Source organism: Silene latifolia, chromosome 2 (genome assembly GCF_048544455.1).
Source record: "Silene latifolia isolate original U9 population chromosome 2, ASM4854445v1, whole genome shotgun sequence".
Classification (NCBI taxonomy): domain Eukaryota; kingdom Viridiplantae; phylum Streptophyta; class Magnoliopsida; order Caryophyllales; family Caryophyllaceae; genus Silene; species Silene latifolia.
The window spans coordinates 10,919,139-10,946,570 of record NC_133527.1 but is presented as its reverse complement, the minus strand read 5'-3'; the positions used below and the strand labels follow the sequence as shown (position 1 = coordinate 10,946,570).

Here is a 27,432-nt window from a genome sequence, read left to right as displayed (position 1 = left end):
TTAACGTCCGGAAAAGCCATATAGCTAATATTACCACATCTTTCACAAGGACATGCAATACTAGAAGAACCTTTCAAATTGTTCAAAACGAATTCATAAAATTCAGCTAAACCATCCTTGTAGGTGCGGTCACTCATATTTGCATCAATCATCCAAGTTCGAGTCATTATTCTACATTCGTAATAATAGGCAACTAATTCAGAAAATACAATAATAGGCAAACAAATAAACGAAATTCAGGAAAGCAATTAAGCTAAATTATCAACAAATTAGATAATAACCCAAAAATCCTATATCTATAAGCGTTGCTAAGAAACATATATATATATACCTGATTGATAAACACGATGAGGGAGAGAAGACGTGACAACAGTGACGGAGATGAAGACAGAGAGACGATCAGGGAGGAATGGAGGATGATATAGTAGCAGTATTAGCTTGTGTTTGTGTTTGTAGCGTATAGCAGAATAAAGCAATATGTTGTTCTTAAGATTTTCATAATATTAATAACAACGGTTATTGAGTCTACAACCGTTGTTAAAAAGTATTAAAAACGGGTTCTAATATAACCGTTGTGATTACTTTTCACTAATTTGGCGCCAAACCATTAACAACGGTTAAAATTTAACCGTTGTTATTAGTTTTTTCATTAACAACGGTTGTTTAAGTATGACCCGTTGTTAAAACAAATAACAACGGCTAACAACACATAACCGTCGTAATTAAGTTTGGTAAAATTCGCGGAATAAATTCTACAACGTGTTTTGATGATTTTCGTGAATAAGCGTTGTTAAAGGGCCGTTGTGGTTGCCTGTATTTGTAGTAGTGTTAACTCCCTGGCATGTCAAACAACGGGCCACAAACTCAGCTGTTTCTTTCTTCATCCCAGGCCACCAGAACGTGTTCTTTAAATCTTTGTACAACTTGTCACCACCTGGATGTACCGAATACGATGTACAATGTGCCTCTGTCATGATTGTCTTTTTCAGCTCCTCATCATTAGGGACACACCACCTCCCATCAACCCTCAAACTACCATCTGAATGAATAGAGAATCTAGACACTATCCCTTTCTCTACTCCAGCTGTTCATGATACGAATTGAGCAGCGGAATTAAGAACGAATTGGACAGTGCTGAGGACTGTTCGTACTAGGTACGCGCAGACCTGAAACTGATCAATTTAGAGAACAAAAGATTAAAATTAACGGACTGTTTTTGGCGAACCGAACGTACTAGGTACGACCAGTTCTGGATTTTGTAAATAAGGGATAGTGTTTTGAACAAGTAAGACCTATTACTTGATCAAAGTGAGTGAGACCAAGACCTATTGATCAACAACTCGAGAATTTCAATTAGAATCGCGTTCTAACTAAAATCAGTTTTGTTTCTAAGCAAGAAACGATTTTGTAAACACAAGTTTTCTGAAAATTCTTAGATAATTTTATTCAAGCAAATGAAGGCATTATATAGCCCCATTGAGCCGTGCAAGCCTAGCAAAGTGGAGAGTTTATCATTTACTCTTCACTTAATTACAATCATTAAACTCCTAATACAATGAACTTAGACAATCCATAAATTAGACTAACATTTTATTGTAAAACATAATCTGAAATGTAACACTAAAAACGTGAATTGGTCCGTCCTCCTTGGATTGCGTGCCATCCCCATCAGCTCTTAAATTCCACACTTAGCAAATTAACAAGAGAAGGAAAATTGTAGCTTAAAGGCTGAAACTTACGGACCAACATCAGACCCTCCTCTTGAGTGTTCATAACCAACTCGTCCAGCCCATCAACTAACTCCGAGACATTAGCTTGGTCCTTAGCTTGGTTCGCATCATCCCCTCCCCCTTGAAAAAGAATTGACCTCAATTCAGCTAGGCCATCATCATCCAAATAAGGAGAGAGATCACCAACATTAAAAGTGGCGTGAACACCATAATCACCGGGAAGTTCAACCTTGTAAGCATTATTGTTCACTCGACCCATAATCTTGTAAGGACCTTCCGCTCTAGGCATGAGTTTATTCTTCCGTTTGCTAGGAAAACGCTCCTTTCTCAAGTGCACCCAAACCAAGTCTCCAACCTCAAACACCCTTGGCTTCTTATTCTTGCTTGACTTGCGTTTATAGGCTGCATTCACGGCTTCAATTCTTGCACGGACTTGCTCATGGAGTATCAACATTGCTTTCAACTTGGACTCGGCATCCTTATGCACCAACTCATCTTTAGGCAACGGAATTAAATCCAAAGGAAGATAAGGATTAATACCGTAGACAATTTCAAATGGTGAATGACCCGTAGCATGAGTAGGCGACCTATTATAAGCAAATTCGGCATGAGAAAGCTTGAGATCCCAATCCTTTTGTGTCTTGCTCACAAGCCCACGCAACAAAGTTCCCAAAGTACGATTGGTGACCTCGGTTTGCCCATCCGTTTGAGGATGGTGAGAGGTACTAAACAGCAACTTTGTACCCACCTTCCTCCATAATGTATTCCAAAAGTAGCTCAAGAATTTAGAATCCCGATCCGACACAATAGTCTTTGGAATGCCATGTAACCTCACAATTTCCCGATAGTATAAATCAGCCACATTAGAAGCATCGTCGGTTTTATGGCAAGCAACAAAATGAGCCATCTTGGAAAAACGATCAACCACCACCATGATAGCATCCTTACCACGTTGAGTGCGTGGCAAAGCAACAATGAAATCCATTGAAACATCATCCCACGGCCTGACCGGAATTGGCAAAGGAGTATACTCGCCCGGTTTGAACTTGCTCTTCGATACTTGACAAGTAACACACTTACCCACGACATTGTGAACATCTTTTTGCAATCGTGGCCATAAGAAATGTTCTTGCAAAATCTCCACGGTTTTTGCCACTCTGAAATGGCCAGCCAATCCTCCACCATGAGCCTCCCTTACGAGTAGTTCCCGAATAGGATGCTTAGTAACACAAAGTCGATTTCCTTTAAAAAGAAAACCGTCTTGGATCAAATACTCTCCCTTAGCTCCTGATTTGCACTCAAGATATATTGCACCAAAATCTCCATCTTCAACATAGTAATCTTTCAAAGTTTCAAAGCCCAAGAGACGAACATCAAGCGTGGACAACAAAGTATATCGACGAGATAAAGCATCGGCTACAACATTACTCTTCCCATCTTTATATTTGGATGAAAAGTGAAATGATTGTAAGAATTCAACCCATTTCGCATGCCTATGGTTCAATTTCTGCGGCCCATTGATATACTTCAAAGATTCATGATCGGAATGCAATATAAAATGGTTAGGACGGAGGTAGTGACTCCAATGATCAAGAGCCCGGACAATAGCATAAAATTCTTTATCATAAGTGCAATAATTCAATCGAGCTCCACCCAACTTCTCTGAAAAATAGGCTATAGGTCTTTTCCCTTGAATCAAAACAGCACCTATACCTACGCCACTAGCATCGCACTCAACTTCGAATGGTTGAGAAAAATCAGGTAACGCCAAGATAGGAGCGGTACACAACCGTTCCTTAATCAATTCAAAAGCTTGTTTAGCAGCCACACCCCATTCAAACCCGCCCTTCTTCAAACACTCCGTAATAGGGCTGGTTATGGTGCTAAAATTACGAATCAATCGTCGATAAAAAGAAGCAAGCCCATGGAAAGATCGTACCTCACTAACTGTTTTAGGCTCCGGCCATGATCGGATTGCTTCGATTTTTGATTGATCAACCGAGACACCATCCTTGGACACCACGTATCCCAAGACCACCACGCTCTCCACAAGAAAAGAGCACTTCTCTCGCTTCCCATAAAGTTTCTGATTTCGCAAGGTTTCAAACACTTGCCTCAAATGTTCAAAATGCTCATCAACACTCCTGCTATACACCAAAATATCGTCAAGATAAACTACAACAAATCTGCCCAAAAAGGATTTAAGTACCTCATTCATCAATCTCATGAAGGTACTTGGAGCATTGGTAAGACCGAATGGCATGACGGTCCATTCATACAATCCATGCTTCGTTTTAAAAGCCGTCTTCCATTCATCACCCTCACGCATCCAAATCTGATAGTAACCACTTCTAAGGTCGATTTTTGAGAAGATAACCGAACCATGAAGCTCGTCAAGCATATCATCAAGTCTCGGTATTGGGAAGCGATATTTGATGGTTATGTTGTTTACAGCCCGGCTATCAACACACATACGCCATGAACCATCCTTCTTTGGTACGAGCAAAACCGGAACAGCACAAGGACTCATACTCTCACGCACATAGCCCCTCTCCATTAATTCATCAATTTGCCTTTGGAGTTCTTTTGTTTCTTCCAGATTACATCGATAAGCAGCCTTATTTGGAAGAGTTGAGCCCGGAATAAGATCAATTTGATGTTCAATGCCTCGAAGAGGAGGCAATCCAGCGGGTAATTCATCGGGAAACACATCCCCAAACTCTTCAAGCAACTCGTCAATTGGGTTATGTTCCTGCAAAACAACATTAGCACTCGAATTTTCTTTAGCAACAAGCAAATAAACTTGTTCTCCATCATCAATGGCATGCTCCACATCCCGTTCTCCAATCAACATAGCAGCATGGGCTTTTGCTTTCGGTTTTGAACCCAAAGCACGGACAGCTTGTGGTGACATTGATTTAAGCACAATCCGTTTCCCCTTGTCCTTCAACTCATACTCATTACTCCTCCCTCTATGCGATACATCCCGGTCATATTGCCATGGTCGACCCAACAAAATATGACAAGCATCCATGGGAATAACGTCACACAACACCTCATCGACATAGGAACCCATAACCAAACCAACCCGGGCCTGTTTTGTCACCTTAACGCTACTACCATCATCTAGCCAATGTAATGCATATGGGTGTGGATGTTTAGTAGTCACAAGACCCAATTTTGACACCATTTCAGTGGAGGCCGCGTTGGTACAACTACCCCCATCGATAATTAGACTACACCACTTATCATTTACCCGACACTTGGTATGAAATAATTGATTTCTTTGTTCCGAATCAGTAGGTAAAGTCTTTACTTGCAAGGTTCGCAAAACCAGATTAGTGTCGTAAATTGGTGCCTCATAGTCCTCTACTAACTCGTCCTCTTCCTCACCTTCATTGAAATTAAACAGTTCACCCAACTGTTCTTCCTCGGCCAACAACTCGTCCCTACACTCTACCGCCTCTCTCAAGGTCACGACTCTTTTGTTTGGACACGTACTTTGGTAATGACCGAAACCTTGACATTTGAAACAACGGACTTTGGACATATTAGTTTCTTTGGCCGTGGTCTTAGGGGTAGCATTTGAAGATGCCGTGGCTTTGCTAGGGCTCACAAATGAGCTACTAAGTGTTTCGGTTTTGGGGTTTGTTTCAGTTTTGGTCCATGATTTGTTCTTTCCCGAATCTGAACTCGACCCTCCCCCATATTTAGACTTCCCTTGTGACTCCACTTCCAAACAAAGACCACAAAGAGTATCAAAATCAGAATATGGGTATAACTCAACGGAACTAGCAATATTATAATTCAATCCACGCAAAAATCTCGACATTTTCTGTTCTTCTACCTCCTCTAATTCACCCATCAAACATAAGTTTTCAAATTCATCAATATATTCACTAACACTTAATTTTCCTTGTCTCAAATCAGCAATCTTACGATATGTAGCTAACCTATGGGTCGTTGGCACATACCTTTTACGAAGTTTACGTTTCAGAGACTCCCAAGAATCAATCTTTTCCTTCCCCGCGCGCACCCTCTTGGCCTTCAACCCTTCAAACCAAAGAGATGCTCCTTTGCTTAATTTCAGAATTGCATACTTGCACCTTTTCTCATCATCCAATTCTTTGAAATCAAACATACGATCTATCTTCCGTTCCCACTCCAAATAGGCCTCGGGATCAGCCCCTCCAACGAACTCGGGTAGTTCGTTCACCTTGAATGGTTCAGCCACCCTTTCAAAACGCCTTGGTTGCCACCTATATTCTCTTTCTTGCACGTTTTTCAAGGCCTCACGAAGTTGCTGCAAAAAGTTAGGATTATCAAAATCCATCGATAACTAAGGATCAAGAGCCGAAGCTCTGATACCACAAATGATACGAATTGAGCAGCGGAATTAAGAACGAATTGGACAGTGCTGAGGACTGTTCGTACTAGGTACGCGCAGACCTGAAACTGATCAATTTAGAGAACAAAAGATTAAAATTAACGGACTATTTTTGGCGAACCGAACGTACTAGGTACGACCAGTTCTGGATTTTGTAAATAAGGGATAGTGTTTTGAACAAGTAAGACCTATTACTTGATCAAAGTGAGTGAGACCAAGACCTATTGATCAACAACTCGAGAATTTCAATTAGAATCGCGTTCTAACTAAAATCAGTTTTGTTTCTAAGCAAGAAACGATTTTGTAAACACAAGTTTTCTGAAAATTCTTAGATAATTTTATTCAAGCAAATGAAGGCATTATATAGCCCCATTGAGCCGTGCAAGCCTAGCAAAGTGAAGAGTTTATCATTTACTCTTCACTTAATTACAATCATTAAACTCCTAATACAATGAACTTAGACAATCCATAAATTAGACTAACATTTTATTGTAAAACATAATCTGAAATGTAACACTAAAAACGTGAATTGGTCCGTCCTCCTTGGATTGCGTGCCATCCCCATCAGCTCTTAAATTCCACACTTAGCAAATTAACAAGAGAAGGAAAATTGTAGCTTAAAGGCTGAAACTTACGGACCAACATCAGACCCTCCTCTTGAGTGTTCATAACCAACTCGTCCAGCCCATCAACTAACTCCGAGACATTAGCTTGGTCCTTAGCTTGGTTCGCATCAGTTCACTCTACCATCTTAGGATCCAAAGCCTGTTTACCTCTTATATCATCATAAAGATCAGGCTACACTGTCAAATCTCCCATGGCATCCCCTCTCTGCATCATATGTATCCCAAACTTTCCCACCTCATCTCTCAACCTCATCAAAGATATAGCTGTACATAAGGAATGTACACTCTTCCTGCTCAAAGCATCTGCAACAACATTGGCTTTCCCTTCATGGTAGATAATATCAATGTCATAATCGCCAATTAGCTCCATCCACCTCCTCTGTCTCATGTTCAACTCCTTTTGAGTGAAGATGTACTTGAGACTCTTGTGATCTGAAAATACCTTAAAGGTCGCCCCATAAAGGTAATGTCTCCAAATCTTGAGAGCAAACACTACTGCACCCAACTCTAGGTCGTGTGTAGGATAATTCTCCTCATAAGGCTTCAATTGCCTAGAAGCATAGGCAATCACTTTACCGTTCTGCATCAACACACATCTCAACCCATTCTTCGAGGCATCTGTATAAACCTCAAAGTTCTCACTCCCTTCAGGCAATGCTAAGATTGGAGCTGTGGTCAAACGCTCCTTTAGTGTTTGGAACGCCGTCTCACAACTCTCATCCCAACGAAACCTGTTCTCTTTCCTCATCAAAGCTGTCATAGGTCTAACAATCTTGGAGAAATCCTTCACTAACCGTCTGTAGTATCCAGCTAAACCCAAGAAACTCCGAATCTCAGCTACATTCTTTGGTGCTTCCCACTTGATCACTGCCTCAATCTTTGCCGGATCCACAGCTACCCCATCCTTAGAGATCACATGCCCCATAAAAGCAACTTTCTCTAACCAGAACTCACACTTGAACAACTTAGCATACAACTCGTGTTCCCTCAAGGTCTGCAACACAATCCTCAGATGTTCCTCATGTTCCTCCTTAGTCTTGGAATAGACTAAGATGTCATCGATGAAAACCACCACAAACTTGTCCGTAAACCGATCAAGACTCGTTTCATCGATCCATAAACACAGCCGGTGCATTAGATAACCCAAAAGGCATCACCACATACTCATAATGGCCATACCTCGACGTGAAAGCTGTCTTTGTATGTCCACCTCCCTAATCTTCACCTGATGGTACCCCGACCTCAAATCAATCTTGGAAAAGTCTGATGCGCCACTCAACTGATCAAACAGGTCATCTATCCTTGGCAAAGGATACTTGTTCTTCATCGTCACTCGGTTCAACTCCCTGCAATCTATGCACAACCTCAAACTCCCATCTTTCTTCTTCACGAAAAGAACTGGTGCTCCCCACGGTGATACACTAGGTCTAATGTATCCCTTCTCTATCAGATCGTTCAACTGTTTCCTGAGATCCTCCAACTCCTTAGGACCCATCCGGTACAGTGCCTTAGAGATTGGCCCCGTCCCCGGTTTCAACTCAACCGTGAAATCTATTTTCTTCTTCGGCGGCAACCCCGGAATCTCCTCTGGAAAGACATCTGAAAACTCCCCCACAACTGGTATCTGATCAACTGTCGGACTCTCTATCCGGTCATCTCTCACATGGCACAAGATCAACGGGCACCCCTTTCTCAGATAGGACTTCAAGGTCACAGCTGCAATCAACTTAACTTTGGGTTTGACAACAAACCCACGATAAGACACACTTATGCCCTTAGGACCTCTCAGAGACACTTTCTTTTGATGACAGTCTATCTTAGCTTTATACTTTCCTAACCAATCCATCCCGACTATCATCTCAAAACCGTTTAAAGGAAACTCTAGCAAGTCTACAGGTAGATCAACCTGCCCAACTATCAAAGATACATCCCTAAACAACCTCCCACATGTTACAGACTCTCCCGAAGGTATAAAAACTTTCTCACTTACAGACTCATACTCTCTCAAACCCAACTGTTTAACATGACTCGAAGATACAAACGACTGAGATGCCTCTGAATCAAACAAAACAAAGGTGTGAACACCATTAACAAGAAAGGTGCCATTGATAACATGTGCGTCGTCCTCAGCTGCTTGTTTGTCCATCATAAACAGCTTTCCACTAGTCTTCTGCCCACCTCCCTGGACAGTACTGGCTGAAGTAGTCGGCTTAGCACCTGACCCCTGGTTGTTATTGCTGTTGGTAACTGGTTTCTGATAAGAATTACCGCCATTGCGGTTACCTCCACCGTTGTTGCTCTGACCTCCCCGGTTGCTCCATGACCCAACTGGTCTACTCTCGCAAAACTCTGTGTCGGCCCCTGAGAAAAACTCCCCTGGCCCGATCTTTGGTAACCCCCGTTCGCCGCACTGGTGCACTCATATCTCTTGTGGCCTACACCGCCATAGTTAAAGCAGGTCATACCCCATCTACCACCACTACCACCACGGCCACGCCCGTATGAAGCCCCAGCACTAAACCCTGAACCAGAAGAATACACTCTAGCCTGATTGTGGTTGCCTTTCTTGTAGTTAGATTGGCCACCACCCTCGCTCTCAGCCTTTCTTTTCTTAGCACCTCTCTCCCGAGCCATCTCTACCAACCTCTCAGCTCTCCCAGCCCTCTCATAAGCTTCCTTAACATCAGTAAGGACTCCCATGGGTAACTTATCCATTATCTTGGGGGTCAACCCCTTCTCTAACCTCAAAGCTAGGTTCTCCTCACTCAGTCCCACATCCTCAGCATATCTAGACTTCTCATTAAACTGCTTATAGTACTCAGCCACAGATATCTCAGAGGTCATCTTGAACCCATCAAACTCCTCCCTCAGCTTACTCCTCACATGTTCAGGTACAAACTCTCTCCTCATAGCCCTCCGGAACTCTTCCCAAGGAATAGCAGGCAGACTCTGCTTCTCATACATCTCTCTAGCACTCACTTTCACCTTGTCCCACCACTCTCCTGCTGCCTCCCTCAAGTAGAACGCAGCTTGTTTTACCCTCATCTCATCTGGACAATGCACTAAATCCAGAATGTTCTCCATCTCCCTATGCCAATTGTCAAGAAGAATTGGCTCCCCGGTCCCCTTATACTCTTTTAGGTTAAACCTTGCTATGTACAAGCTGATCTTAGAGTGATCAACCTCCTTGTCCTTCCCCACTCTCTTAAGGGCCTTCGTAAGAGCATCTTGATGCTCCAACATCTTAACTATGTCATCCACGTTCATGCTCTCAGCTCTCGCATACAAAGCGTTTTTCTTTGGCGGCATCTTGAAACAATATAAGAAAAGGTAGATATAAACATACGTATTATAACTCGAAACACGAAAACGGCCTGCCCAGAACCCACTCGATCGAGTGCCCAAACCTACTCGATCGAGTGGAGGCTACTCGATCGAGTGCCCAACATGCTCGATCGAGTGCCCCGACTCCAGAACCAAACAGACCTTCTGATCTCTAACCTACTCGATCGAGTTGACAAGCCACTCGATCGAGTGCCTCTATGTACTCGATCGAGTACCCAAAAACACGATTCTGATCATAAAAACGTCAAATACCCACTCGATCGAGTCAGACCCACTCGATCGAGTACCTCACCCACTCGATCGAGCGCCCCCCACTCGATCGAGTCATGCAGACTCGTGAATACTACCCGCATGTTATCTCACATACCCCAACGTACTATGCATTCATTAGTATCTCAAAATTATAGTTACAACTACGCATGCAAATCTACGCAATTCCTCATACAATCAACAAAATAATCTACTTCATGTTATCAAGTGCCACATTATAAACAGCTAACATGCCTTTCATTCAATTCCACATATAAAACACACCTCTTCAACTTTTAACCACACACCCAATCCTCCATTTTCAACATCCAATGATTCTCCACATATATCATTACGTACACACACAAACCAAAAGATAACACACACGACTCCGACACATACCCCCCCATGTGACCGGTTCAAAATTGCAGGGCGAGTTCGCGACTTTAGGACGTCTCCCAAGCCTTTGCATTAACTCCTACAACTTTTACCCCGGGTTCATTTTATTTGACTCCCTATGTTCATTAGATTCATTGGTTACAGGTTTCAGGATCATCGCTCTGATACCATTTTGTAACACCCCCATACTCCAAGTGCCTTACCAGGACCACTCAGGTATAAAGCTGTTACCATCTCGGTTTCCCGAGGCAATGATAATCAAAAGACAATTAAGAAACAACATTTAAATAGTATAAAGTTTAAGGTGAATACAATCCAAACCAAACTGCCAAAATACGGGTTACATGTTCATAAGCCAACTGATACCCGTCGTGAGGCGTCAAAAATAAATTTATAATCTCCAACTACAACTATAGCTAGCGGCAGTCGGGTCGAACCACAGAGAGGCAGACGTAATCCTTAGCTGTCTTAGTTTCGGTCTAAGGTAACAAAAGGTGGGGGTTTTATTAGGTTTGGTCTATAGCTAATAACAATAAAAGAAAAGTAAACTAATGAAATATATAAAATCAAGTATAAAAGGGGTACTAGGATGGTCGGTTCGTTATAGTTTCGGCGGCAGCATTTTAAACAGGTATAAACAAAACACATGAGGCGGGAAATAAAGAGGTCCTCTCGGTCCACTCTTAAAAAATAGCATCTTTCGATCTCGCTATAGGTCCCTAATATCACTAATGCTAACTTTCGTCCAGAGAAGTGATTTACGGTCTAAACTTTACCTATCTTTCGATCCCGGCATAGTTTAGTCATTTTAATTGGTGATCTAGCAACTGTCCCTATCTCTCAATCTAATGGGTCAGTCATATCCTAAACATTCAACTAGTCGTGTGCACTCGATTCGTCGAATTAAGAATTAAAACAATTAAAACGAAAATAAAAACCTCACGTGGTCAGTCGATCGACCGGGTAGGGTGGTCGATCGACCAACACGCGAATCAGGCCGTGTTCTTTATATTGCCGCCTACACTACAATTCCCCTACATCCTAGCACAATTGATTTAGCTACTCATGGCTATGGCAAAAATAACAATAATATTGACGATAAAGATTTCTGAATTCATGCTAAAAATAGTAGAACAGACAATTAACATAAACGATAATTGGCTTGGATTCTAACTAATAATTCTATATCTAACAACGCAATAAAGATGAACTGAAAGTAGAACAGAAGGAATACCGAAAATTGCAGAAGAATAGTAACGGAATGATTAGAAGTATGAATGAAAATCCGATGCAACCAATATTCTAAACCCTAACTATGATATTCTAAAACTGAATGTGAAACTTAGATAAAAACTGGATGTAAAACTTGATGTTCTAGGTTACGTTATATAGCAAATATACGTAACAATTATTATCAAAACCTAAACTCAATGGGCTTGCGTTTCCTTGATCTTTTAATTCTCGTCTGGGATAGCGGCTTGGTCGATCGACTGCTAGGACTGGTCGATCGACTGAATAGCAATGAACAGTAGCCTCTGGATCCCGCAAGTTAGTCGATCGACTGAAGGTAGTGGTCGATCGACTGCTTGAGCTGCTACTTGACTTCTATAATCCCGTGGATTTGTCTTTTGGGCCTTGGAATGCGCACCAAGCTTGTTCCTTAAGTGAATTCTTCACGTCAAATGCAATGCAGGATACCCGGGAACGGATTTAGCTTGATTTCCGCTGAATTCTTCACATTTCTGCAATAATGTACAAAAATACGGAAGTAGACGGAAATAGGGAGAAATGTAGCATAAACTACATGAATGAGCTCTGAAATGCGTGGAAAATAGGATGTAAAACATCATATAAAAGACACGCATCAAACTTCCCCAAACCAAACCCTTGCTTGTCCTCAAGCAAGAACTAGACTCGATCTAAATGGAACGAGTTCAAACTCAGAGCGAATTGCAACAAGTAAAGCCTAAACCATTTTAATGCAACAACCAACAATCAATTAGCTTATGAATCATGCAAACGAGTTATGAAGTCGTTAAAAACTATGCTGAACCGTCAACTATAGAGACTTATCAAATTGGACTCTCGCGGGCCGCTCAAATCACTCATAAGCACAGGTGAAAATATAAGAGGATAGAAAGAATTCGTTTTGTAAAGACTCTCACCTAACTGTGACCTATAAGAACATGCCTGCAATATAATATGAAAGTAATCTCTATGACCGTACATATGCATTCCAACCAACAAATGACCATGACACATGCCGAGTTATATATGGGATATGTGAGGTATGGGTAAGAAGAGGCAAAACATTTTATGGAAAAGTGGAGGTACAGGTGATCAAGCTAGTACCAAAACGGAACCATATGGCAACATCCAACTTCTTGCTCATAATCAAATGGAACGGTGCTATAGCAAGCACAAATCTCACAATCTCCGGGTATAAAAGCAAACAACCAACTCCCCATAAAATATGAATAATACATGGGAGCAAAAATCGCCAAAAGATAAAGGCTTGAATTATGCGAATTGATTCTTTCTCTTTCTCGCGAACCTCAGTCGATCGACCTATAATGCCAATCGATCGACTGCTTCAACAGTACAGAACCTCTTTTTTTCATTTTTTGAATCATTTTTTTTTTCACTTCTTTTTTTTTCTATTCTTTCCTTTCCTTCATTTCGTTTCCCAACAATCATCTCAATTGAGCAAATACCACCAAAAACGAAGTAAAAATCCCAAAAACATGGACTACTAGCTTGACAAAGGACAGGCTAAATGTAGGATGTGGTAATGGGACAAAAAGGCTATTTTTGGCAGTGTGGAGCTTATGGGCATAATAAGAAAAAGGAAACCTCTACCACATGTGTCAACAAACCACAAACCGAATGCATATAGGTATTAAGCAGATTAAGTTCATATTTATGCATATTTAAGGAAACATGTCTCATAAGGAGTACTACTCACATTCCTAAATAAACCGGTCATAAATGTCACCAGTTATAGGCTCTAAATCTCGGAAATATGATGTAGGTTGCCAATTTTCAAAGTCAAGTCTCAAGTTCAGCAAATAAATTTAACGAAAACTCGTAGATATGCATATATGATTCTACTAATAACATGTTAATTAGCAAGTCTTAGGCGAAAACAGATGCAATTGCAATATCATCATTGAAATACTACCGTTCCGACTCGACCTATATGCTAAAATAAAACGTGCATTTTTTTTCAACTTTTTTTCAATTTTTTGGATTTTTGTATATATGAAAAATGAAATAAACAATGCAAAACAAAATGTAAACGTGAATGCAAGCAAATGATATGCAACGCAAAACCCTTCCCCAAACCAAATCGCACAATGTCCCAATTGTGCAAAATCATGTAATGAAGAAAGAGAAACGGGAATTTGCAAGAAAATAAACAAATAAAAATGACATGAAGTGGAACTTGGGAACTCACAAGACTTTAAGCGCAGCAAAAGAAACCTCCCCAAACCAGCGTGAGCTAGGAAGTTTCAGTAGCCAGCAGTGCTACTAAAAAGTACCTGAAAGACAAAACAAACCCATGCATCAAATCGAGAAAGACAATAATGAAGCGGTATTATGTGCATAATCGGGAAAAATAGAAGAAATAAATAAAATGACGGAAGATAAATTGGAGTAGAAAACTCCCTTAAGTCCGCAAATCGACCAAACATAGCAGGAGAGAGGTCGTAAACAGGTACAGCAGTGCAGGTCAGTCGATCGACCACATGGCTCAGTCGATCGACCGAGGTGCAAGGAACAGTAGCTCCTGGAACCTGCAGACCAGTCGATCGACCAACCAGACCAGTCGATCGACTGGAAATACTGCTGTAACTTCTTATTTCTTCGTATTTGCTCAATTTCTTGAGCTAATGAGGTCTAAAAACCTGCAAGTGCACAATAATACGCGCCCAAAATTGCGCAAAACCCAAAATAAAGTCTAAAGTGCATAAAATCCTAAGCAAGCAAAATAAAGTGTGAAGTTTCGCGCATACAAAAGCAATAAAAAGTGTTTAAAAGCGATAAAATGTTTGATAAGCAATGTGACCAACTAGTAGTTGATCAAAAACGGCCACGGTATGGCCCACTTCGTCGGCTTCTGGCTACTAGAGGTAGCCTCAACTGTGCTTATCTTGTAAGCTGCACCCTTCTTAGCTTCCACGTCCGTATGGCTCAACGGATCAACACTCTCATCATCTCTCCAATCAAGGACCTCCTCCAGCTCGTCAGAATCCAAGTCAGACTCCGTTACTTTGACCGGCTCGTCATCAACTTCCTCATCGGTGGCATAGCTAAGGCAGCCAAGACCTCCTCTTTGAATGATCGGCTTCTTCACAGCTGAAGTAACTTGTAGCTCGTCCTTCCCCAAACCAGCTCCTGCAATATCAGAAATGGACAAATCTTCCTCCAGTTTGCTCCCATTCTGGGGCGGAGGGGTTACAACAGGAATAGAGATAGGCATATCAGGAAGCAGAAAGTACGATTTCTTGTCAGAAACCGTATTACAAGTTACAGGCCACAAAGGGTCCTTTTTCTTAGCCGGCTGGGCAAAGACAATAGAATGTTTGCCCACTTTAAAAGTCAAGGTACCTAGACCGATATCTATGACTGCACCAGCAGTGTGCAGAAATGGCCTACCCAAAATAATGGGAATATGGGCATCCTCAGGCATGTCAAGTACAACGAAGTCGACGGGGAAGAAAAACTTCCCTATTTGGACAGGGATGTCCTCTAAGACTCCTGTTGGCTAGACCGCAGATCGGTCAGCCATCTGTACTGTCATATCTGTCACTGTGAACCTAGTTAGTTTGAGCTTCCTAGCTAGACTCAGGGGCATGACACTTATACTAGCTCCTAAATCACATAATACCTTCTCAATAGAGAAGGTACCTATATTACAAGGAACAGAAAAGCTACCCGGGTCCTCTAGCTTATGAGGTGCAGTGTGAGACAAATAAGAGCATGACTCTTTGGTTAAAGCGACAGTATGCACATTTTCAAGTGACTTTTTCTTAGACAGGAGTTGTTTCATGAATTTAGTATAGGCAGGCACTTGATTAACTAACTCAAGGAAAGGCACTTGAACATTCAAGCTACGAATAACTTTTTCAAATTTATTGAAAGATACCTGTTCCTTCGTCGGCACTAGTCTCTCTGGATACGGGGCTGAGAGAAGTACCTTAGCCCTCTCCTCTAAGTCTCGCATGCCGGCATCCGTGGACTTAGGCTGGAAGTCCACCACTTTCTCCTTATTGAAGCTTGAACCCTCCTCAGATCGTCTCAAATGCGAGCCATTAACCGTCATTGGATCGAACTTCGGAGCCGGGACTGACCCATCAGCACTCGGGTCTTTCCCCAATATCTTCGGGACTGTCGTGCCCCGGAACAAATGATCCCTCAAGTTGTCGGGCATCGGAGGACGAAAAATCTCGTTATCAGCAGCGATCTCAGTCGATCGACCAGTGAAGTTAGTCGATCGACTGGGATGAACAGGACCAGAAGCTTCTGTAACCCGCACTTCAGTCGATCGACCGGGTATGTCAGTCGATCGACTGATTGTAATACTCCGTATTTATATGTCTTGGGGTACTCTATCGAGTAGCCCTTACTCTGTCGAGTAAGGGCAAGTTGCGGAATAAAACAGTTTCTGACCTGTTGGGTACTCGATCGTAGTAGGGGCACTCGATCGAGTAGGGGTACTCGATCGAGTACCTTGGGTACTCGATCGAGTGTCCGGTTTTACGGGGAGTTTTCTCGGGTTTTGTTAATTACGCGATTAAGGTATTTAAACATATTCGTAATTGTTTTAAATCACTTTTTACAAAACCTAAAACCTGTTTAAGAGAGAAAGCAACTAGTCTTCTTCCTAATCGCGTTCTTGACAATTCCCGGAGTTCAGACGGTCAGTTCGTATCGTAGTTCGCGTCATTGGATTCCTTGCGTCGAGGGTAAGCTTTTAATATAATTTATATAATGTTTTGTTAAGATTGATGAAACCCTAATTTAGGAATTGGGGGTTTTTATGAGTAGTATTTGAATGGTAGCATCTATGTGTGTATGGTAGGAGGAGAATTCGTAGAGGAGCCGTTTTGATACTTTGTAGATACCGTCTGCGTGTTGTGCTTTCCAGGTAGGATTTCCTACTCAGTATTAGTCCCATAATGGGATATTGGTGATGTGCTGTAGTTAGTTGTTTAATATGGTGATTGTGATTGTGATTGTGATTGTGATTGTGATTGAGTTCTATGGCTCTCGAGATGCGTTCTCGGCTGAGTGGGGTCACTTGCGGGAGTGATCTCACGCCCTAGTTTCGCCCTTCGTGGAACCCGCCACGAAAGGGGATGTGCACATTAATGGACAGGGTTATCGCTCGTACGATGAGCGGGGCTTAGGTGGGAACGGCTGCGGTCCCCCAGCAGCGGGGGTCCAGTGGACAGTCAGTATTGAGATGATGGGAGTTGGTGGTGTGTGTGTGTGTGTGTGTGACAGTTCAGCTGTATGTTTGTCTTATTATTGTTATTTATATTGATTGTGTGATTAGTACTGACCCCGGTGTTGTTTTGTAAAACCTGCGGTGATCCATTCGGGGATGGTGAGCAGATATTGAGCAGGTATAGAGATGAGTACTGGGATAGCTGGGATGGCCACGACATGACGATAGAGTCTTCATTTGTAGTTTAGCATTTATTTGCATTTCATTGAGAACCAGATAGTTTGGAATAATGTATTGTACTTTCAGTTTGGTTTCGAGGATTGTACTTATTCATTAAACTATTTACAATAAATGTTGTTTCTGTTTTGTCTATTTGATTATCATACCTCGGGCGACCGAGATGGTGATGTCTTCATACCTGAGTGGTCCTGGTAAGGCACTCGGAGTATGGGGGTGTTACACTGATATACTTGGTAGACGCCTTTTTCTTTCCTTTGCTCGTTCCAGCTTTGTTTTGACTCGGTTTTGCCTCATCTTTTGCAGTGGCATCCTCGACCATAGCAGGCCCCTCCAGGGTAGACCCACTCCTCAAAGTTATGGCGTTTAGGGTCTCTTTCTGGTAAGTTTGAGTTGGTAAGTGTCCCGGAGCTCGAGTGGTACTTTTGCTAGCCAATTGAGCAATTTGGCTCTCTAGCATCTTCATCCCGGCCTCTCTAGCTTGGGACTCCTTCAGTAATAAGTTCTTCAACTCGGTGAACTCAGAATTTTGGGATTGTTGCTGCTGCTGAGGAATATACTGAGGTTTTTGATATGGTTGTTTGTGAGGGGGCACATAGGATTGCTGCTGCTGCTGTTGTGGAGGTTGAGTTGGATTTAGGACATTTTGGCTCCTCCAACTCAAGTTTGGATGGACATTTGGCTCAAAGTAGGTGTTTGTCTGCCTATAATGTTGAAAGGCAGCACAAGACTAAAAGGGAGCACTACAGTTTTCTGAAACATGCCCCTCTCCTCCACATCTTCTACAGACGAAAGGACCGTCTGAAACAGCATTCACCTGATATATCCCTCCTTTAGAAGCTCCTCCCAATTCATATTTGTCAAACCTTGCAGTGAGAGCTTCTAGCGCGGCTACAGAAGAAGATTCAGCCGCTCTCCTTTGGTTTCCTCTCGAATTCCCATATTCAGCCTTATGAGTGGCCAAATCATCGATGATCTTCCACCCCTTAGTCTCTCCCATGTTCTCAGCAAATCGGCCATTGGCTGCAACATCCAAAATAGCCCTCTGATCGTCATAAAGCCCGTTATAGAACTGATTGCAAAGGCTCCATTTTTCGAACCCATGGTGCGGTATGGTTCGCACCAGCTTCTTGAAACGGACCCATGCTTCATGAAAGTTCTCATCAGGCCCCTGTTTAAAGCTTGTGATCTGAGCTCTAATGGCAATAGTCTTCGATGCAGAAAAGTACTTCTTGTAAAATGCTAAAACCAGCGAATTCCAGTCAGTTATACCGTGAGCTTCCCGGTCCAAATCCCTGTACCACTCCCTTGCAGCATCTCGGAGTGAGAAAATAAACATGGTTTCTTTTATCTGATCCTGGGTCACGCCAGCAGGTGGAGGTATGGAGCAGCAATAATCGATAAAAGTCTCCATGTGCTTAGCTGCATCTTCATTTGCATCTCCCCCAAATTGGTTTTTCTCAACCAGATTGATATAAGCTGGCTTCGGCTCGAATTTTCTCGCCTCCCCTGGTAATACAAACCCCTTATAGAGATTTGCGGCTGTCGGCTCAGAGTGACTGGCAATGGTTGCTTCTTCAGCCATGACTGGAATTTCTGGAGAAGTAACTGTCTCAGCTGAAGAAATAGAAGCAGGAGATGTAGGTGGATCTTCTTCGAACAGCTCGTTCTCGTAAAAGCTTGACAGAGTACTTAGCTCTTCCTCTGTCGGTAACACCCTTTGTGATCGTCTCAACTCGCGCAAGGATTTCTCAATCTCAGGATTTAATGGTACTAGTTCACCACCCTGTGACCTGCGCATAAGAAGAAACTACAGAAAGAATATAAGAAAAGTTTAAGGAACGGATGTCCCTTAAACTAAGAAAGACTAAAAATAAAACAACTAAAAATTAGAACTATTGCTTCCCCGGCAACGGCGCCAAAATTTGATACCCGTCGTGAGGCGTCAAAAATAAATTTATAATCTCCAACTACAACTATAGCTAGCGACAGTCGGGTCGAACCACAGAGAGGCAGACGTAATCCTTAGCTGTCTTAGTTTCGGTCTAAGGTAACAAAAGGTGGGGGTTTTATTAGGTTTGGTCTATAGCTAATAACAATAAAAGAAAAATAAACTAATGAAATATATAAAATCAAGTATAAAAAGGGTACTAGGATGGTCGGTTCGTTATAGTTTCGGCGGCAGCATTTTAAACAGGTCTAAACAAAACACATGAGGCGGGAAATAAAGAGGTCCTCTCGGTCCACTCTTAACAAATAGCATCTTTCGATCTCGCTATAGGTCCCTAATATCACTAATACTAACTTTCGTCCTGAGAAGTGATTTACGGTCTAAACTTTACCTATCTTTCGATCCCGGCATAGTTTAGTCATTTTAATTGGTGATCTAGCAACTATCCCTATCTCTCGATCTAATGGGTCAGTCATATCCTAAACATTCAACTAGTCGTGTGCACTCGATTCGTCGAATTAAGAATTAAAACAATTAAAACGAAAATAAAAACCTCGTGTGGTCAGTCGATCGACCGGGTAGGGTGGTCGATCGACCAACACGCGAATCAGGCCGTGTTCTTTATATTGTCGCCTACACTACAATTCCCCTACATCCTAGCACAATTGATTTAGCTACTCATGGCTATGGCAAAAATAACAATAATATTGACGATAAAGATTTCTGAATTCATGCTAAAAATAGTAGAACAGACAATTAACATAAACGATAATTGGCTTGGATTCTAACTAACAATTCTATATCTAACAACGCAATAAAGATGAACTGAAAGTAGAACAGAAGGAATACCGAAAATTGCAGAATAATAGTAACGGAGTGATTAGAAGTATGAATGAAAATCCGATGCAACCAATATTCCAAACCCTAACTATGATATTCTAAAACTGAATGTGAAACTTAGATAAAAACTGGATGTAAAACTTGATGTTCTAGGTTACGTTATATAGCAAATATACGTAACAATTATTATCAAAACCTAAACTCAATGGGCTTGCGTTTCCTTGATCTTTTAATTCTCGTCTGGGATAGCGGCTTGGTCGATCGACTGCTAGGACTGGTCGATCGACTGAATAGCAATGAACAGTAGCCTCTGGATCCCGCAAGTTGGTCGATCGACTGAAGGTAGTGGTCGATCGACTGCTTGAGCTGCTACTTGACTTCTATAATCCCGCGGATTTGTCTTTTGGGCCTTGGAATGCGCACCAAGCTTGTTCCTTAAGTGAATTCTTCACGTCAAATGCAATGCAGGATACCCGGGAACGGATTTAGTTTGATTTCCGCTGAATTCTTCACATTTCTGCAATAATGTACAAAAATACGGAAGTAGACGGAAATAGGGAGAAATGTAGCATAAACTACATGAATGAGCTCTGAAATGCGTGGAAAATAGGATGTAAAACATCATATAAAAGACACGCATCACCAACTGTGTAAACAACTAATCAAATGTCTGATAAACTACTCATACTACAGCGGAAGACTCTATCATCTGAAGGTGACACATCCCAGCTAGCCCATATGTCTCGACTCATACCTGCTCAACAACTGCTCACCATCCCCGAATGCATCACCACAGTTTTTAAAACAATAAAACGGGGTCAGTACTATTCACACAATCATACATAAACAATTACTATAAGACAGAAACTAACACATCTCAACCGTCACATAACCCAAACTCCACAATCAACTCCTCATCACTGACTACACACTAAAGTGTATAGTCCTGCCAGAGTACTTGTCGCAACAGGTTACTCCACTCCGCCAGTGGGGGACCGCAGCCGTTCCCACATAAGCCCCGCTCATACCATAGAGCGCATAACCCAAATCCATTAATGTGCATATCCTTTATGCGGCGGGTTCCATAGAAGGCGAATAATGGGCATGAAGCCACTCCCGCAAGTGACCCCACTCAGCCAGGGACGCACCCCGAAGATCTCAGACAGATGCAATCAAATACTACTACCAGCAGTAATCAATTCCAACAACCGTCACAATACTCGTATGATAATACTCAACCAACATAGATCATAACCAACACATATGTGAATAATACTGAGTAGGGAAACCCTACCTGGAATGCAAAACAGTCAGACGATCTCAACAGCTGCTATTAAAAAGCCTCCTCTACGAATTCTCCTCCTAACATATGATCACATAATTACTAACAATCATAAAACCAACAAAACCCCCAAATCCCCAAATTTGGGTTTAAAAAAACATAATAAAATACTATAAAAATCGGTACATAGATCTTACCCTCGACGCAAGGATCACAAGGATGTAAAGAACGATGGATTCCGACCTCCCAAGCTCCGGGATTTGTCCATAATGCGAAAGATGCGAAGTACGTAGTTGAAATCTCTTTTGAAGTAATTAGGTTTGATAAAAGTGTTTAGTGATAATGACGGAAAGCTTTATATACCTCTTCGCATTATTTACAAAACCCGACAAAACATTACCCGTAAACCGAGCTACTCGATCGAGTAGCTGACGTACTCGATCGAGTGCCCCCTACTCGATCGAGTACCAAGGCTACTCGATCGAGTACCCTACAGACAGAACACTGTTTTAAAAGCCAAAACACCCTTACTCGACAGAGTAAGGCCCACTCGATAGAGTACCCAGAGACTCATAAAACCGTAGTATTACATGTAAATTGGAAAACATATTAAACACGGGTTGCCTCCCGAGAAGCGCAAATTTAAAGTCTTGCTAGACTATTATTCTCCATGAGTATGATCATCCTTTATCCTTTAAAAAGCAAGTCAAAGCCCTTAGAATTCTATCATATACCTGCGCATGAGCAGTACAAAAGCATATGTAAGCAATTGATAAGATTAAGGTAAGATAGATCAAAGGTAAGAAATATGATATCTTATCAATGCGCATATGAGAGACTTAAAAAAGAACCGCCGTACTACTCCACTCTTCAGCAAGAGATGGAGCACCATGCTTAAGACCATAAAGTAAACCGTTAGTGCATAAATTATAATCATGAATGGTCTCAAATTGGTGGTATGAAAACTCAAGGTGGTAGGACTCATCAAAAATTGGGGGGGGGGGGGGGGGGGGGGGGGGGGGGGGGGGGTTCATCACTTCATCCCACTTAACCTCTACGTGTGCATCACTAAGTCCTCCATCAACCTCAAAAGGGTCAACTACATACTCCACGAAAGGATTCTCGAAGGTTTCAAATGACTTGGGCAAAATCTCATCCTTTTCATTACAAACGGGCCCAACATCATCCATGGTGAGTGTGTCATTTACTACAAGTCATTTTCTTCAACATGAGTCTCGAAATTTTCAATTGGAATGACACTAAGGGAATTTCAATAGAGAAAGTCGGACCATCGTCATCGTCATCCAATAATTCAAAGTCATTAGGGGGAAAAGACTCACACTGGGAAGGCGGGAGAGCATAAAGAGAGGTAATAAGCTCACATTGTCTCGCTTCCTTTTGAGAAAGTTGTTCTAAACGAGCCTGAAACACTTTGAGCTCCTCTTGGATGCGCCATAAATTGAATTGGCGCGCTAACTCCCGACATTCGGAAGCCATGAAATTGAAGAAATTCCAAAGTTCCACCCCTATCATGTAGTAGAAATTCCATTACTCAAGTTTAGAGCCAATTCACGGGTCTCAAAATCCATGTCATTAAGCACGATATGACCCAAGTAATCCCCATCAAGGATGTGTCCAAGGGAGATGAGACCATTGCGAAAGTAGTAGAACCAGTCAAGATAGTCATGAAAAAGCTCATCTTTGAGGTGTGTAAATCGGAATTCATCATTCATTATGAAAGGCTAAGGTGAGATAACTTCACTACCTGAAAAAGGCAATAAAACTACAAGGTAACCGTGGGAACGCTCCCAAGGAACAAGTGTAACCCGAGACAAAATAAAACGAGATAAAATTCACCAACAAAATAGCAAACAAAACCGTGCTCCCCGACAACGACGCCAAAATTTGATAGGCTATCGCACACCTAACAAAGATAAATACCCTAGTAACAAATGAATGTAGTAATAGAGGTCGAACACAAGGAGGCAAGGGTTGCTAAACAAGTTGTCATGGAGCGAATTCTATGAAGGTCGGTAATCGTATGATTGTTTGGTTTGGTTGGTGAACTTGTGATAAAATAATGTAAAAACAATAATGATAAAAGAGTTTAGGGGAATCGGGTCACACATGCAAATATGTAAATGCTCATGTAAAACTAGGATTTCTTAATAACGATAATTGTTCAGGTCTAATGACAACCACCTCTCGGTCTTATTGTCAACTATTAGCGAGCTCTCGCTATTACTATATCGGTCTACTAAAACATGCTTAGTCTAATTCAATTCCGTGCCTCTCGACTTTTAGAAAGAATTAACAAATTTAATGTAGGATTGTGGCCAATAATCAAAGACTAACAATTCAATATAAGCATGTGATAGAAACTTTTAATCGATTATTATAGCATCCCAATTCAACAATTACAAGTACTATTTATGCATGGCTTCCCTACCCTAGACAAGATAAACTACTCACACATATTGAAAACTAAACTAATGACATATGATATGAACATGATGATAATGGAATGAAATAAGTACTAGAAATAGAATTACCTTAACAATACAAATGAAACTTGAATATGAAGAACAAGATAAAACCAAAATAACTTGAAATATAACTTTTATATAACTTGAAATTGATAAAGGAATTTATTTAGAACAATAAGAAAATGCTTAAAGGAAATCTAAACTATTCTAAGAACTGAAATAAAATGTATGAAGGTGTGTAAAAGTGGTCTCTCAAATGATGGATTCAACACCCCTTATATAAGAATAAGGCGTGAATAAAGTAAAGAATTATGGAGAGGCAACCCTGATCGGGGACACCCCACCCCGATTGGGGTCGTGGGTTTTCTGATTTTCGTCTTAATTCCGTCTTAACTTCTTGCTTTATGGTGATGCGGAATCCAATGCTTGCATATTCATGAGTCCGTTTAAGGCATCTTAGGGGTCATATGGCATCCAATGCATGCTCTTAACTTGGGCTTTTACTTGGACTTCATTTCTTTACTTGTACACCAACCAAAGTTGGTTTCTTCATGGTCGAGATTTCCAATTTCTTCCCGAAACGCCCCTATACTTCCCGAAACGCCCTTGCATGGTCAAGACTTGCTCTCTTTAGCCTTGTGAACTTGGGTGATTGATAATTTGATGGGAAAAAGCTACCAAATGCTTCATTTCCTATAAAATACAATGAATACAAGCAAAAGCACCTAGAATACGGAATTAGCTCACAAATAGACTTATAGAAGTACAAGAATCAAATAAAACCGAGTTAAAATATGGAGCTAAACTATATATAAAATAGACCTATCATCGGTTCTTAATTTAAACTGCCGTAATAGACCTCTTACCCCCATAAAAATTTAGTTCCCGCCCTTTTTTTTGGGAATTTTGCGTCATTTCTGTTAGAACCGCCACGATAAAGGCGTCACGATATGGGTTTTTCCTACTAGTGAGATTTGAATTACCTCACTCATACTATACCAGATATTGCTTTTCCGATCAGTGTGGTGTCTCGGTATATGCATAATCCGACTAAGCAACATCTCGGGGGAGCCAAAAGAGTTCTTCGTTATGTGGCTGGAAATTTGAATGTTGGCATATGGTACACTAAAGTGTCAAACACTAATTTCAAGTTAGTCTGGTATAGCGATAGCCGATAGTGACTGGGCTGGTCCCATAGATGATCGAAAACGTACTTCAGGTACTGTTTTAGTCTCAGTTCAGGTGCAGGTGCCATAACCTGGAGTTCTAAGAAGCAAGACACTATCCTCATCCGAAGCTGAGTATGTTGTTGTTTCTTCAGCAGCTCGTCACGCTCTTTGGCTCCAAAAACTACTATCTGACATTCATGTATGTTCAAAAAGATGAAGGTACTATGAATTATTGTGACAATCGGTCAGCGATTACAATGGCAAAAAAAACACGCATTTCATGGAAGAACAAAGCACATTGATGTCCAATATTACTTCATACGCAAGCTAGTAAGTGGCAAAAAAATTGAGCTGATATTTTGTGGCACAAATGAGCAGGTAGCTGATGTTTTTACGAAGTCGCTTCCGCAAGCTAAGCATCAGTTCTTCATATCTTAACTAGGCGTGACCAACTTTGAATCAAGGAGAAGAGTTGAGAATTAATTCAGAGTCTCCTACTATTGTTTAGGAGCATGTGCTCATTGTTAGTTATGGTCATCTAATTGTTAGAGTAATTGTAGGACTCAATAATAATCATGGATTAGTGCCTAATAAAGTGGGTAGCTATCCTTAGCTTATTTCTGGCTTAAGTAAGTTATAAACCTGTCTTTGTATACAACTTTCATTATTCACATCAATTCAATATTTCACTTTCCTATTTACTCTTATAAAAGTAGGATGGCGATAAGGCGCCACCGGGTGGCACCGAATCTCGGCACCACCATAATTAAAGAAAAAGAAAAATACAAAAATATAGAGTTAGTTTTCGGTTTTGCACCAACGTTTTAAGTGTAGATATGTAATTTTATATTTATACAATTAACTAAACTAAATTTATCAATAATATTTTACATCAAAACAATTTTGCATCTTATTTAGTAAAATTGGACTATGTACATCAATAACACTGATAATTTGAGTGTTATGAATAAAAAATTAATATCCTGACTTTTTATCACTCCTCCAACCCATAATGTTCATACTTATTTTTTCTTACTCCATTCATAACATTGGTGTGACACTCTCATTTCATTATTTTTTATATTTTATCATGCCACTTGTCCTTTTTTTATTAGCATCTTACACAAATGTCACATTTTAGTGTTGCAGGGCAACATAATGTTGTGATTTTTTTCTTTCCAAGCATTTGTTTATTATTACTTTATTTATGGTGATTTTTTTTTGTCTTTTAGTATCAAATGTTATTGATAAACATAGTCTTAGTAATCAGAGTGCTATATATTACTCCTTTTGACATAAAATAGCATATGAATTCTAAGTTAATTAGTGACTATCGATATGACGATATATGCTTCGAGAATTGGGTACTAAATTTTTTTGTAGGAAATAGTTCATAAATTAAGACCAAAAAAAGAATTATGCCGATGAATAGACGAGTAAAGGTAGATTGGCCCAAAGCTTGTCCGACAAATCAATTTATCCATTTTTTTTTGCAGGTCTGACTGCTTCGTTCTTTACCATCTCATACTGCCATGTTGCCTTCTTCTTCTTCTTCATAAAACAACCATGGTTGATGGCTTCATCACATATCAAACCACAATTATCACCAGCATAATCTCATTAGTCGCAAAATTATCACCACCAAGCTCCACCTTGTCACCCGCACAATTGACTCCATTATCACTCTGCCTATAAACGTAGCAACACCAAATATGAGATCGGAAGCAAAACTCGAGTCCGAATCAAGCAAAAGTTGAGCAACAATGATTCAACCGTGTAAACAAAGAACATTCTTAGTTGTTGTAAACGTTTATCTCCTCAAAATGTGGCAGGAAGATCGTACAATATCTTTTTTACAATTAATTAGGTGTATAACCATATTAATTATACGTAATTTATTTTCGCAGTACAATTTTTACTCATTACAGTACTTTTTACACCAACCTTTCCATTTCTTTACCCTTTACTAAAAAACATCAAATCTAATTCTCTCTACCTTCTCTCCACCTTTCATCCATTGTCGAGACTTTAAACTTCTCCAACCTCTTTAAAATTCTTCAATTATGAACGATAATTAAAATGAATAGCATGTATTTAATTCGTTAATCTCATACTCTGTTTTAATAATTTAATTGACTCTTTCTTACAAATTTATTCCTTTTTAATTAAAATTCCTTTTTAATTCCCCTAAAACAAAATCCCTTTTTAATTAGGGTTTACATCTATATTAATCAAGAGCTAATTAGTGCGGTATGGCCGTATGGTGGGCTTTTTTAA

The 27,432-nt window shown here is 40.8% G+C and overlaps 1 protein-coding gene and 1 non-coding gene across 2 annotated transcripts; one reads left to right on the top strand and one right to left on the bottom strand.

The window, feature by feature from the left end:
* Window positions 1-1,668: 1,668 nt before the first annotated feature.
* Window positions 1,669-27,107, bottom strand: LOC141633751 (uncharacterized). Its single transcript, XM_074446173.1, has 11 exons — window positions 27,100-27,107; window positions 26,763-26,844; window positions 25,201-25,343; window positions 24,970-25,111; window positions 6,099-6,185; window positions 5,184-6,033; window positions 4,714-5,123; window positions 4,202-4,449; window positions 3,124-3,772; window positions 2,218-2,991; window positions 1,669-2,085 (listed from the first exon to the last, which is right to left on the bottom strand). The coding sequence occupies exons 1-11, from the start codon at window positions 27,105-27,107 to the stop codon at window positions 1,669-1,671; spliced, it is 3,810 nt and encodes a 1,269-aa protein (XP_074302274.1).
* LOC141645085 (small nucleolar RNA R71) lies at window positions 18,525-18,631 on the top strand. Its single transcript, XR_012544678.1, has one exon. It is a non-coding gene; the product is annotated as a small nucleolar RNA R71 (small nucleolar RNA).
* Window positions 27,108-27,432: the final 325 nt, after the last annotated feature.

Excerpts from the sequence above, each read along its gene's own strand:
- LOC141633751 (XM_074446173.1), bottom strand. Across the intron at positions 25,344-26,762 it reads CGACTAATGAGATTATGCTG|ATAGTAGTTTTTGGAGCCAA; the intron begins GTGATAATTGTG and ends CATGAATGTCAG. Across the intron at positions 5,124-5,183 it reads CTTGAGAGAGGCGGTAGAGT|GTGAGGAAGAGGACGAGTTA; the intron begins GTAGGGACGAGT and ends ATTTCAATGAAG.